This window comes from Myiozetetes cayanensis, unplaced genomic scaffold (genome assembly GCF_022539395.1).
Source record: "Myiozetetes cayanensis isolate MyiCay16 unplaced genomic scaffold, myiCay2020 scf10, whole genome shotgun sequence".
Classification (NCBI taxonomy): domain Eukaryota; kingdom Metazoa; phylum Chordata; class Aves; order Passeriformes; family Tyrannidae; genus Myiozetetes; species Myiozetetes cayanensis.
In genome coordinates, this window is record NW_026086605.1 from 8842236 (window position 1) to 8857500 (window position 15265).

The 15265-nt window shown below is 42.5% G+C and overlaps 1 protein-coding gene across 1 annotated transcript in view; it reads right to left on the minus strand.

Moving 5' to 3' along the window:
* The window catches only part of TCF7L2 (transcription factor 7 like 2), a 177360-nt gene that overhangs the window by 24112 nt on the left and 137983 nt on the right, over positions 1-15265 (minus strand). Inside the window, 2 exon segments of the mRNA XM_050338016.1 lie at positions 1790-1880; positions 4017-4149. Coding sequence (XP_050193973.1) covers positions 1790-1880; positions 4017-4149 — 224 coding nt within the window.

The following is a 15265-nucleotide window of genomic DNA, read 5'->3' on the forward strand; positions in this document are numbered from 1 at the left end:
ATGACAAGAGTCTTCCAGTGACAGACTAGGCCACTAGCACCTGGCTGGTGAAAGTGGCCACATGAGGCAACACTCATGTGCTTTGGCAGCCATGGCACGAGGCTCAAGGAGGACAAACCCGTGTCTAGACACATATGTCTGAGACACAGATGAGTAACGAGGCACAGGTCAATGACAGTGAGGAGTTTCTTCCCTGCGCTCTCATGTCTTTCATGTTCTTGACTTTTGGCACTAGCTGAGTATGTTTGTTTTAAATCCTGAGGTTGCTGCTGTGCAAACTTGAGCTAAGCAGCTGTAACAGAGGAGCATGAGATGCCTGTACTGCAGTTAGGCCCTGCAAGCAAGAAAGGAGGAGAAAAGGAGCTGACACGCACTCTACCAATGTTCAGGGTGTCCTATGTGTAATGTAAGCCACCACAAATGAGGAGGAGTTTCAGATTTCAGGGAGCAATGCTCTGGGGCTTTTTTCTGCTCATGATGAGCTCTTCTGGACAAGAAGCCTTCTGCAGAGAGCTGATGGACTGCCGAGAACTGATGCCTCACCCTCAGGGTGGGAGAGCCTCTACCCAAACAAGCTGCATGACCACCCCCATAAGGAAGGGCAGCCCACAAAGTGGCCAGAAGTGGGCTGCTGTGGCCAACATCCGACCTCCAGCTCTCCTGCATCAACACTTCCGTGTTTGAGAAAGGCCCTCAAAGTCTCTGATACCACCAGCTCTCCCTGCCCAAGATGTAGAAGTACGTGGGGATGCCGTGCTCTCCCTAAGGGATGTCAACTCCAATTCCTCATGAAGGGCAAACTTGTGGAGAGGTATGTTAGGACAGCTGGCCAAACAACCTCAAGCAGGAGCAAACTGTTCTGAGCTTTGGGCAATACATTTCTGGAAGAAATATGATCACTCCAATTCGTGAGAAAAAGAGGGTAACAGTCTTGATTTATAATGCAACAAACTGTTGCATCCAGAAATACAAATTGATTTTATAAGTATTTAAATCAAATACACTATACAAAAGGCTTAGGCAGCGCTTAAATGTATTATAAACCCACTGTAGAGATGGTAACATAAGGAAAAAAAATAAAATAAGGACCCATTTACTGGAGGGAGTCTCATACCCAACAAAGCTCTGCAAGTGGGACATGAGGAGCTGAAAAGAAAACAAAACTTCAAGCTAACTTTCCACAGCTTTTTTCTTGGCCAGTTTTAAAGTAAACTAATTCCGCTTTCTTGTTTGCAAGAAAATTCCATTCCTTAGATGCCAACTGCCCAGCCACATCTTGACCAGGAATCCTGCTCACTGGCCAGTGCAAAGCTCTACTGTTTCACAAGGAAAATGAAAAGTACTTTCAACAGAGGAGGAAAATGAAATTTTAAATTGCACATTGGTCCTGGTAAAAAAGAGAGTCCATGAGAACCACCCTGAGTCCCCAGAAAATCAAATCTGAGAAAAACCCACATGGTGCAGTGTAAGGGCAATAACAAGGAAAGAACATTTCTTCAGAAGGGTTTAAAAATTCACGCTTCACAAGCCATCAGCCAGTTGGGGTGACATGCAAAGTGTCCAACTGCTCATGTTTGTTTAAGACCACACGACCCAGCTTAAGTTTTAATTAACCTTCATGAGGTGGGTAAATTCATAACACTCAGTGAAGTGGCAGCTGGTAAACAAAGTCGGCAAAACTCAATGCACACACACACACACACACAAACACACATTTTTACGTAAATTTTACACATCAGAAAAAGAAAAAGGAAATGAAAAAAATGGAACTCCTTACTGTGGTACTAACCATCCTAGCGGATGGGGGATTTGTCCTACAGTGCCCGGTGATAATGGATAATAAGGAGATATATCTGGAGGATGTGGAGGCCTTGGAATTCCTATAGGAGAGGAACATAAAGCAGCGTCAGTACAGAGACATGGAAATAACTAAAATATAAAGAAAAAACACATTTGTTCCTAAATGTCTATCACTTTGTTTTAATTACAATACTTGTGCCTTCGCTTTGGGTTTCCAAAGGCTGTTTCACATTCTTATTTTTTAAAGTGAGCCTCCTGGTATTTTCTTAAATGATATTCAACCAGAAAAAATGATATTATGTGCTCTCTCAGTCACCTCTCCAATCAGAGATAGTTATTTTGTTATTTAGAATTTAGAAGTCTCAGATACAATTTTGGTGTGATGCTGTACTAGATACTGTCTTAAATGTTCAACAGAAAGATGGGTCCTGTAACAACTTCATGCTTATTTTAGTCTCAAAGTCAGCCAAGGCACCACAGGCCTTACCCAGATACTGACTGGGTACTCAATAACATGGCATTATTCCAAAGTAATCTCCAAAATTAGTTTAAAAGTCATTAAAACTGCAAATCATATTTGCTTTTGAGCAAACCTAGGAAACTCTTCTCGAAACCTAGGAGTGGAGGTGAGAGCCCCTGGAAATGCTTGGTAAAACCAGGGGCAGATGTTGAAGGTGAGGGGAGGACAGAGGGCCCACCTATCCTCTGAATCTGGTGCAGTTCCTACTCAGAAAGCAGAAACCAGCTCCAGACACAAGCCTTAAATATTAATGCTCCTTACCTTAAGAGCAAGTAGGAATTACTCAGAGGAGTAAGGGTTACAAGACTGGGTCTTTCAATTAACAAGCCAGAGCACAATTACACAGCAGAAGCAAAATTAAAACAGAGAGCATTAAAAGGAAGAGGTACTGTATTCATGGCTAAAAACTATTTTTTTAAGTCACTTGGGAAGCTTTTAATCTCTAAATTAAATCTCCTTGTGTGACATTTTCATGCAGACATTGCTTTTTCTCCATTACACAACCCAAACAGATTAACTGGGCTTTAACCATCCAGTGAGCTATTTGCACACTTGAAAGAATGTTCACAGAAGAAAAGTAAACAGTCTACAGACGTTAATCATATGTTTTACGATAACCATTTAAAAGCTATTCCCTGTACTACCATTATTTAAATGAGAGGCTGACTATGCCATTCACTTGCAATACCCAGGGATGGAGGGATGGATTCCTTTCAAGCCACGTGAAGTTAGCATTAAGCACAATTAACAGGGGGGGCCCCAGTTAAAGTGTAGGGAGTGAAAACCAGCTAATGCACAGTGTCATTCAAGGGCTGTAGTTTAGATAAATTATCTGCATAAGTCAGAGCTGACACACAGCGATTTGTTCAACATGAATTCTGTTTCTGATGAACTTTCCAATTAACTAGACGGGATTTGGATTAACAAAACCAAAACCACTGTCACTAGGAACTCAGTGCAGCTTGAAGAAAGAAGATTGACACTGTTTGACTTCTCCGGGACCTCAGGTTAAACAAGGACTCTTAAAAAGTTAGAATAACATGTAAATTCTACTCTGTAACACCAATAAATCTAGTCAGGGTTTTACGCCGTGCTCTATATTCAAGTAGACTGCCCTTCAGGCTGAACTTAGAGTTGGGTAGACTTACATTGGGGAAAAGAGTTGCAAGTGTAAAGCTGGAGCTAAGTAGTTACAGTGGATGAAAATTCAACATTATAGAAGAAAAATGGCTGAACTCCTGACACAGAAACAATGGGATTTGGGGAATTAAAAGAGATTCATTTTGAAACCGGTCATGACCCACCACCTTTAGAATTCCAGCTGCAATTCTGTAAGTGCAGATCACAGAACGTACATGTTTAATTCTCAGGGTCGTGCATGCAAACCAAGCACTTGGTAGATCGAACTACTAGGTGGGGTATCATTCTTGCAAAGAAACACACCTGCAAACGACCCCACACATGCAACTCTCGTGTCACCCTGCAGAAGCTTTATGAAAATTCACCCAGTAGGTTTCCTTCTGAAGCCTAATTGGCTTAAAAAGAAACTATTTTGTCTGGGTTTGACATTTTACATGCCCCCTTTGGTGCTCCAGCATGGGAAATCCATTCTCCTGCACTCCTCTCCCCTGATATGCAAAATGGAAAGATCCACCCACTCCCTCTCAAAAAACCCCCCAAACTATTTCCCACCTACCTGTTTTGGGATCTACATCGGCTGGTAAGTGTGGAGGAGGGTTTCCTGGTGTGAAGTGCTCATTGCTGTATGTGATAAGCGGCGTAAGAGGGTGTACATGGTGTGGGTGCTGCACAACTGGCACTTTGTTAGACTGTCAAGAGAAAAAAGAAGGTCGAAGGCATTAGAGCAGTGATGGGTATTCCTTCCCACTGCAGCACAAGGCATGATACACAGAAATTTGAGTAGCCACGATTTCAATGCGATCCTCAGACTTTTTCAGGTCCCTTCTCGGTGTCACCCTTGCAGTTTTCCCACCCTCTTGCTTAAAACCTCCTCACACACTTTCCCTGCTGTTGAGGTTCTTTAATCTTTTTGACCTGTCGAGCTCCTGTATGGAGCAACAGCAATTCTTTAAAATTTTTCCTTTTTATTTTATAATCTTGTGCTTCACCTCCAAGATGCAGGCAGACTTCTCAGTGAGGGGCTGAGAGAGTCCCCCATTTAATTAGCACGAGACCCAAATGCTCACTGACCTGTAGGTCTTTTCCTCTCCCCTTCCTGTCCTCACTTTCAGTTCTGTATTTTACTGCTCATTGCAAATACTCCAGATAAAAAGCCTTTGTAGTGCTGGAGTATTCCCTTCATCAGCAAGCATTAAGCTGACAAGTGATCACCTGCATATTTTATATATATATTTTAGAAGAGCTGATTAATTATCAATTCATCAGAGAGTGCTAATAAATGGAAACTGGATACTGATTAATTAGGCTGCTAAAAATTCAGCTATATAAATAATGGTAAAACCCCCAGATAAAGACATTGAAATCAACACTCTTGTGGGGGGAATAATCATGCAGATATCAGGAGGTTTTCCCCATCACATTCCTAGTTCTGGAGGGGGAAAAAGATCTCTTTCTTAACAACAATTTAAAAAAAAAAAAAAGGGAGTGAATGAATGAAATGAAAAGGCAGGCTGAACTGTAACTTACCCTTACAAGATCACAAAGAAAAAATTAAGCTGAAACAAGCGAACCGCTGGACCATTTACTGCGAGTAATCCAATTGCAAAAAACCCTATTCCCCATAGAGGATTTTCACTAAAATCCTACAACAGGGACATTTAACCAGATTAGGTACCAGCAAAGATAAAGAGGCTGGTATTAGATGATGAATGGATTAGAGTCAGGTTTCATTTTAGAATGTGTCTTCATTTCCTTTTATTACTTTAAGTAAGGAACAACTTGCATTAACATCAAGTAAAAGGAATCACATTAAAATAAAGCAGTGATAGCACAGTGGCCGCGATAGCGCCGCTGCTGTTCAGGGTCTGCCAGCACTCTCCTGTTCTCTCTCCTGCTCAAGGATGGCTCCAAACCCACTGCTTGATCCCCCAGCACCCCCAAACACACACATCCTCCCTGTGCCGCTTTAGACAAGGTATTACCTGATCTCACTTCCAACATTCCAAGCACGCCCTAAAAGCATTTAAAAAATAATTTGGTTGTTCTCTGGGAGTGAATTTTGAGACTGGGGGGAAGGAAGAGGGAGGACAAACTGAGAGCAAGGAGGAAAAGAAAGATCTCTCTTCCCTGAATAAACATGAAGTCCCTCCATAGTGCTTTGGTCAAGTGAAGCACCTTTGGCTCTTGCAGCCTCCCCCACAATGTGAGGCTCCCTCAGCCCCTGTCCTACGCAGCTATTGAGCTCAATCCTTTGATAACCTGCAGAAAAGAAGTGTGCATCCAAAAGAAGCAGGTCAAGAGCAGTGCTTGTGCTTCCCACAACTTTTACTGTGTCCTTCACCATGTTCACCTCTTTCCGCAGCCCTTACACGAGATGATTCCCCTCTAACACCACATACGTGGCACATGGGATTCCCATATCAAGTAGCCACCATGCAGGACAGAGCATGGTCATGACAACCAATGCTACAGCATGTTGTGTTGGTGGGGTTGTAGGTCAGATCTTCTGTCAGCTGAACAGCCAAGGACAACAACAACACATGACATTATAAGCCAAATGATCAGTTGATCAGCTTCACAAAAATGATCACTTTCAATAAGAGGTATTTTTTCTGCCCAAGAATTGTGTGAATTTGTGCTGCCAGGCGACCCACAGTGTGGCCCCACTTATTGTAGAAGTTAATGCATGCTGTAGCTTTGTACTCTCCCAACTCTTCACATCATTGCAAATAAACCTCACCCAGACCCTGGCAGACACTAAGGGTTGTCTTCCACAGAGTGCTTATTTTCATAGAAACTGGAACTGGATAGTTAAAAAAATAAGTGATAGAATAACATTAGAGAGTCAGACTTAAGCCCAAAACCAAGAAACAACATATGAGAGGAAAGCTGGACTGACATGCCTCTATCACCAAAGTCAGATATACCACAGGGGGTTACATGCACACTGTGGGAAACTACCACTCATTGCTTTGATATACCAAGGCTGCCCACAATATCTCCACAAAATAGAGCAAGTGCTACATTATGATGTATTTTACTTAACATGTTTCAGAGGACTATAAAAAGTAAACAGAAGAATCGATAAAAATCAATAAGTAAGAGTTTGAACCTTAAGTGTGCAAACTTTTCCCCAGGTAAGTAATTTTTATTCGGGTGACTGCCCTGCACTCAAACAGACAACTCATATAAAGGTACTGGATGCAAGGGTAGGATACTATTTTGCCATTCTGATTATGCTGGGGCAGAGGTGTGGGGAAAATGTACTGGGGGAAAGGTGGAAACTGTCATATACACGCTCAAAAATATGCTCTCTGGGACAGAGGAGTGTGATCCACTTCCCTGTGAATCAGTCTGCATCTGCATCACCACCCAGGGCCAGGTTTCCATTACGTTTTGCACTGTTTATGACGCACTGGGAATAAGGGGACCATAACTGCCCTCAAAACAGCACACACAGTTTGCAAGCCAAGCTAATCATGCACAATATGCTAAATAAGCTGCTCTTTAAAAATACCATTCCTAAAGTTAACTTAATTTCCTTGGGAAAGAGAAAATGAAAGGACAAGCTGGGGAAGAGCAGGATTAATCCTGCACATGCATCTTCCTTTGAAGTCAATGGGAACTCTGCTTGAGTAACAAGTGTGGTCCTAACCCCATCCACTGGCAGTGAAAGGTAAACCACAGAAGCCATCAATAGGAGACACCTATTAGATGACCTTAGACATGGCCCTGCAAAAGGCCCTTCTCCAATATACATTTGTGAGTACTTTATCAAGGGTAGTTTTAAGCTAAAAGCCATTGTGAGAAGCAGGGATTTCTCTGGCAAGTTGAAGAACTCCATTTATGGCTATGCCAGGCACAGAAAGGGGAGCTGCACTGGTAGGAACAGATTAGCATCAGGGCATGTGGTAACAGGACAGGAACAAGTGGAGATTTCTAGACAGAGATTCCAGCATCTATATAGCACCAAGTCATCTGCTGATAAATTATCCCTCTCCACTGAAAGCTGAGGTCTCATATGCTAGGTTAGAGGCCACGGTAAAGAACTGCAAAAAAACAAGAGAAGTTTGCTTTTCTTGATAACTCCTGCCTAAAGCAAACCAGAGGAAATTGTCCCCATAGGGGCTCTACTACTAAATCTCTCTATATGAATTTGAAATGCTTCTGGGAGTGCTTAAACACAGATGACTTTAAACAATAATGGAGTTCTAGAATTAAAAAAAAACCGACACCAAAACCACCACAAATTTTGGACTGATAAATGTTTCAGAGGAATACTGAGATCCAGTTAGCCTGAGTTCTGATAGGTACCTTTAGGGAACAAAAAAAACCTATCTGAACTTCAGATTTAAACTGCAGGGGATTGTGTGTATAAATTGCTGTGTATTAGTCTTTGTTGCATGGTAAGGACATTTCATTAACAGGATGAAAGATACTTCTATGCGTACACAGCCCAATTTAATACACCCCACTGATGAATACTCCCCATTTATTGAAGAAGTTAATACATGCTGTATAAATCAATAGTTCCTAAGTCTCTGAAAGCAACATAAGACTTGCACAAGATGAAACATTGTATTGTTGAGCACACAAAGAGAAACGAACCTTTAAATAGGAAGAGTTTGCTACTGCAATTTCTGTTTGCAAATTCATACCTTGTTTGGCTCTGGTAATAAAATCACTGTATCAACTCAAAGTCAGAAAAAAACATGCCAGAGACACCAGAGGATTTGTCCTCACTGGAGTAACATGGGTTTAGTGAAAACAGAAAAAAAAAAGCCACCCAGGCTGAAAACAAGCCATCATGCCATTGCAGCACTGCAGCACTCCAAGTCTTCAGCCTGACTCTGCTCCACCACATCCCCGGAGAGCAGCCAAGGGCAGGACAGGGAGGATGCTCCTGTCCCAGCCCAGCCTGAAACTCTGGTGGCCGCCAGCACAACTCCCACGGCTGTGGCCAGCGAGAGATCCCCTTTCCCAACCTGGGTGACCTTTTAAGTGTACTCAGAGCTTGCAGTCCTGTTTGGGAGGCAGGGATGTGCTGCGGTCCACCAGGCACCCTCCGCCACCCACAGCCGGGAACACGGCACGGGAGGGACTGATCAGGTATTTGCATCCCAGACCCCCAGAGTCCCCTCCTCTTCCTCCACTACCAGAGGAATGAGAGTTCACCATCCACCTTAAAACCTATTAATCAAGAGACACGGAAAACAAACGGAGCTAGAGCTCCGCCTGTCTTTTTGCTGTGTCCTCCTCTTCCCTGTTTCCCCATTGCTTTCCTTTTCTGCTGAAGAAAGATGGGCCCTGAAAGTGCTTTTATGAGCCTAATACAATAAAACAAAAGCAGCACAGAAGAGGGTTTGTCAGCCTTTTCCCCTCCTCCAGGGTGGATGTAGAAGGTTGACAGTGGTCTTGAATTAGCAGGCTCTCCTGGAGTTGTTCCCTCGGTTTAGTAAAGAGCACCATTCAATACCAGTTCACATTAAAAAAACAGGTTTATAAATTGTTTCTCTTCATTTTCCAGATGGTGCTATTGTAGTTATGCTGACTGTGGCCAGTGAAATGCTAACAGATGCTCCTGAGTTGCTCTGCACCTCCAAAGATGGTCATAAAAGGGGAGTTTCTTTTTTTCTAAAGGTTGATCTCTCCCTGATTCTACCTAGGAATGACACCCTTACACCACCCTTACTCTCAACTCCCAGACACAACTCAGAAAATTAAGTTTAAAGTAAAGGCAAATCCCAAAATATTGCTGCAAATATTGGAATACTCTTCTGCTTCCAGCCAGGGCCACCAACATCCAACACAGAGCATCAATAAGACCACTCTGGCCCTGGGGAACACCCACATCAGCAGTCGCTCTTGGTGGCACCCCAAACTCCAACAAGGAAACTGCAAACCATTTAGGTTAAGTGAAAAGCTAAAACTAACCAAACCCACCAGTTGTATAAAACTCAGTACTCATCCCCTTCTCGAGCATAAAATTACAACACCAGTGATGAAGCATTTCCTGAAAAAACCTGTAGATTTAATTTTACGCAGCCCTGTTTAGCTAGTGGAGTCACAGCTTTTTTTAAGGATGCTCTCACACCTGACTAAGCATTCTCTCCTGAAAACTACTTCCCCTTGCTCCATTATGGCTGATACAGTGGCCTGAGCCCTTTCTCAGTTTAATGTAGCTGATTCCTGCCTAAGGTCCTGCCCTGAGCTAACTACCCATTGTAGCAGGAGACAAGGCCTCCATTGATAATCACAACTCTCCCTGCTAAAAAAAGGCTCATTTTCCTCTTTCACACAAGGATGACAGGAGCACTGACAACCATGCACTGGGACAAGACTCTCCCCAGACAGAGCTTTAAAAAAAAAAAAACCAAACCAAAAAAAACCCCAAACCACAAACTATCCCCACTGCCCTATCCTTAATAAATAAATAAAAAAGGTGGGAGGTGGGGCAGGAAACACACACTTTTGCAATCTTCTGGTTTTTCCCCCTCCCTCCTTGACCACTTCCAGGCCAGCGAGTGCCTACCTGCTCCTGCAAGAACTGCCAGCTTGCCAATAAAACCTGTGGTCTATTAGCAATCTCTCAGACAAAACAACAAAATAAGCTTCCTGGCTTTAAGTGTCCAGCAATTCATTCAAGAAAAATTTGTTTTCTACACCCCCCCTCCTTTAATTCTGATGAAGTGTCTCCTGCATACTGGAGAACTAAGCCACCGTGCTTGACATTTTCAGCATCCTTCCTGACAGGGAGCGAAGGTACTGAGGGGAGGGGGTGGGGAAGTGAGGATTTAAGATGTTCAGGAAATTTCCACTTAATTTTGCCAAAAGGCAATTACGTGAAATGATCTGGTGACAATTAGCATACGCCAAATCCTCTAGTGTACAAGGGAAAGGACTGGGGTTTAGCTATCTAATTACCGCCTGTTAGTTCCGATGCAGGAGGATAAAACACACTCGCAGTAAAACATTATTATTATTAAGTGTGCTCACACTTTGCATTCAAAGCTGTTGTGGACTGCAATTTTAGTGCTATGGTATTTGAGGTGGGTTTTCTGTGTTTAAGTAAAAAAAAAAGAAAAAAAAAAAAGAAACTTGGAGTTTTAAATACAAGTCAAGTGCTGCACTCATGCACAATGTGGTGCTACTCTAAGGTCAGACCCAGACAAGCACCTGCTACACAACTGTGTATTTTGAGATCCTTCAGCAACACCTGGAATTAATTTATGACAGTTAGATTTTAGCTCATTTATTCTCTTAAGGCATTACTAATAATGAGAAAGCATTCTGCTCATCTGCTCTGCCTGACCCTTGGCGTATGAATTTGGACACCAGTTACCTCATCTACAGCCCAGAACTGTGGCCTGCATGTATCCAGCCAAGCCTTACACTCGAGCCTCAAAATTAGAGATTATTTGATCAACAGGTGGATGTTCCCACACCAGGAGGATAGGTTAGTGCTCAGACCCTTCAAGTTTCAGGCACTGAGGCGCCCAGATTTATTCCATCATAAAAGGAGAGGCACAGTTTCTTCCCCAATGTGACAAATACTCAGTGCTTTCTTTGCATGCTTTAGTTCATCTTAATTACTAGACAGATATTAAGCAGGCAAGCCTTCGTTCATGTCTAGCAAGGCAAAAAAGCAGAAAGACTTGGCATATATTAGACTAAAACAGAAAAACACCTTTTTGTTAAGCAGTACCAGTACGAGATGTGCCGGATACACAACCACTGAGCAAAGATACTGGTGAAACCTAAGCAGGTCTTTATAAGGGTCCTGAACACAAAGGGGGTAGAAAGGGGAGAGGCACAGAGCAATAATGCAATCACAAAAATTAAGAGAAGATGAAAAATTAAGTGAATATAAGCAAAAGGGTGCTCATAATTGCCCCGATAAACCTTATTTGTTACAGCTTTGTGTGAATACCTAGCCATGCAATTCTACTTACTGCCTAGCATTCTTTGAAATGCCAGATTATAAACAGTTTTAACTCTTGCTTGTGAATCACTTATTTCAGCACGAGACAGACACGCTGTAAGAGAAATAGCTCCTGATTTTTATTAGGGTATCTGTGATTTCTGTCTACAGCAAGAACTTGAATGTGAGGCTGTTAAAAAATGAGGAGACATGAAAAAAAATTAGCACGTATGCCTATACCTTCTTGTATTTGGCAATTTCAGTAATAACAGCATTATTAAAAAACTAATATGCACATACATGCCTTAAGTTATGATGCCAAGTTTTCAGTACAGCTTTTTAAAACACAGTATTTACAAATTATAGCGGACCGTCCTCAATACCGATATGCAACATACATAGCAAATGTATATTAAATCACTTAGTAAATAACAAAGCTCTAAAAAATGTTTTCATTTTTTAATGTGCTAAAAAACATTACACGCTGCACAAAACAATTGAGCAACGAAATTAAGTAATTAAGTAATTAAGTAATACTTCTTATTCAGTAAATTCAACAAAGTTTCCCTAAAAACATCACGTTAAATGCACATCAGAACTGAAACACCATTCAAGCATTCTGGAATAAAAGTACAGGCGCATTTACACAGTGCTGTCAGGCCTTTCACCCCATGTCCCAGTAAAAAAAAATTCCTCTAAAGGTTAAAGTCTTGTGAGATCTCATCACCAGCCATGTAAAACCTGAATATGCAACAACATGCAGTGAAAGAAGAAACATCTAAATAACTGTCCTTTTAGATTAATTCATTTTAGGTGAATTCTACACACTTTTATCCCTTGTTTTATACAAGAAAAGGCAAAGAAATCAACTAAGCTACTCAGGCAAAGGTACCACAGAGTACTGAAGTGATAGAAATCCTCCTGAATCGAGTGCCTCTGTCAACAAGCCTGGCAGGGTTAGAAAACAGTAGAAAACTCAAGACTCCCACAAAACCATCAGTGAAAATGTGATGCTTTGTAGAATTCTTCAATACATTTCTATTTTCTGTGTATAATGATAGGTAATATACAGAACTGGTTGAGGGGTAGCTCAACTTTCTGTAATATATAATAATAGGAGAAAAAGTCTCCTGGACTTCTGATATCGAACACAGCATCATTGTATTAAAACACGTGTCATCTCATATTTATCAACATTCAGTCTTATTTTTCATATTCCTTTAACACTGGGTGAAATCATTTTTATGCAGTGTCCCTAAATTTTCATCTTTCACGTTAGAGCTAATCTTTCTGAAGAATTCAGAAAATTTAAGTGAGTGCCAACCAAACACGGGATCAAAAGCACCCAATAAAAAATAATATATACTATTTTTAATAATTAAAAAAAAAAATCTCGTTTGGTTTTACAACAAGAGTTAAACCATTCCATCTCCAAACCCCCTTAACTGTAACATATGTGCCCTGCCACAAACCAACTTTTTTTCCTTTAAGAAAAAAACCCCAAAACCCAAACATTTTTACCTTCATGGTTTCAGAGTTAAGGAAATATCGTACTGAACTGAAGAAAGCTTTGAAGTGGCCCCCTCCGCCCCAAAGGAAAAAAAGGAAAGAAAAGCTAGTGATGTCATGGTCACTGTGTGACTGTCTGACTGCGGATGTAACACAGCTCTACACGCGCACACACTTTTCCCTCGCTGGTAACCATTGTTCAGCATCCAGAAATCAACCCCCGAAACCTGCTGCACACCGGGCTCAGAAACACCGCCCCCCCAACACACCCCGATCCCACCCTGGGTGCACGAGGAAAAAAAAAAAAATCCTTTCCCCCCTGCTGACCAAACCCCAAAACCGGGCGGAGGGAAGGGCACGGAGGAGGAGTGCAACAGCTCTGTCCCGCTGCACCATTGTGTCGCGACAGAACGGCGCTCGCTCCTCGCCACAGCCGTCAAATTAAAGCGGCATCGAAAAGTCGCACTTCCCCCCACTAAAAAAGACGATTACCATAAAATAAATAAATAAAAACAACGTTGTTAACAAAGGTCACAGCTGGAGATGCTTGCTTGATTTCTCACGCTCTCCCCCCTCCCCATTTTTTTTTTTTTTGATTCCACACCGGCGGAAAGAAAAGGAGAGGGAGAGAGGAGAAGAGGGAGAGAAGTCACATCAGAAGTTCAATGGTCAAGACGGAAAGCGTGCACACAGAAAGTGCTACTCACCCAGCAATTCAAATTGAGATGCCAGCAGCCGAACTGCTGGAAGAGAGAGAACCCAGAGGCAAGCGCTCCTCCTTTACCACTCAAATCTTCCATTCCCACTAAAATTGCATCCCTCGGGTACATAACAGCTTTGTCTTTCCTTCTGTTAACCTCAAAAACTTTTTTTCTTTACTGTCTAGATGCCAATTGTGCTGGCTTTGTATTATTTTCCTTGCAGCTTTTCTCTCTCTTTTTCTTTCCCTGCTCCCCCCCTTCATTTAAAGTACTGGGAAAGCTGTCTTAAAAGATCAAGATGTCTCCAGTTTTTTGGCCTGGTGTTTTCTGAATGCTCAAAATCCATTGTCATGTTGGCTGTGAGAAGTGTCTTATTTCTAAATTGTCGGTTGCAGTTATCAAAATTTAGAGAAGCCTCCTGTCTTTTCCGATACAGCACTTTACCATCATCCTTTCAGGGAGCGGGGAAAAGACTTTCACCCCCCCCCACGCAGGTATGTCTGCTCACAACAGCTAAAAAAGCAGTTACTTTGGAAATCAATGACAATGCTACTACAACCCAGGTTGCGCAGGTATTACTAAGTGCAGCGAGGAAACGCCGGCCGGCCGTGAGGGAGCATGATCAGTTAAGTGTGGCAAGCAGTCACTTTATCTGCAAGATTGTCAAATCCCTCAAAACAAATTTCTTAGGGCGAGAGCTGTAAGGAAAGTGTATTTTCTTGTCATTGTAACACTGAGGTGACACTTGGCAGACCTTTACCATTAGCTCTGGTCTCTCCCCCTCCTCCTTTTTCCTTTAGTATTTAATATTTCTGTAAAACACTGACCCTACGGCAAAAGGGATGCAAGAGCAGTTTCAAGACAGATAACATTACAGTACCCTGGCTATTGAATTTTCCCAAGCTGCCCCTAAATGAGAATAAACAGGAGTACCTGAGAGCATTGCTGAACAGAGCAAGGGTAAAGCTTCTGCCCTGCACCTTGCTCTTGCCTATGACCATTGCAAGATTCCAGATATCGCAGACAAACTGCAGCGTCTGAGTTTGCGAAGAGTCAGCCTCTCATCTCATTTTTATCCTTTTCCCTAAAGTTGCAAAGTAGTTACCCTGCAACAGGGGCAAAAGCCAAAAAGGGTGGTTTAACGGGCAATAATTAGGAAACAGTGTCTGCCTTCTTCCCCTCCGCACTTTCTAAGCAAGTTTGTTAATACTGCTGGACGCTGCACGCAGGGAGAGCAATCACCATGTGGGACAGACGCTGCTGCAGATGAGGCACTGAAGGAGACCACTTGCAAACACTTGTCTTCCCCACGCACATCTGGGTGATCACACCAACGAATTTACTCCCCCCTCACCCCCAAAGAGTGAAACAACAGGACAAAATAAACATGGGGGGGGAAATAAAACTGTTTCAAACAGAAAGAGCTTGAGTGCATCCAAGTTGCCTTTTAAGCAGCAGTTTAATCTGCAAGGGCCACGGGCTAAACAAAATAAGACAAACGACAACGAAACACAAACTGGTACCCAAAAAAGAGAGGAGCAGATGAAGCAAGGAGGGGGGGAAAATCTGTGCACCAGAGTCCCGTCCCTCAGAGCCCCGTCCCTGGTCCTCTCCCCGCACTGCTCTGGCCTTCGCGTGTGCAGTGTCAGCCAGCAACCTCTAAGGCCCTTAATA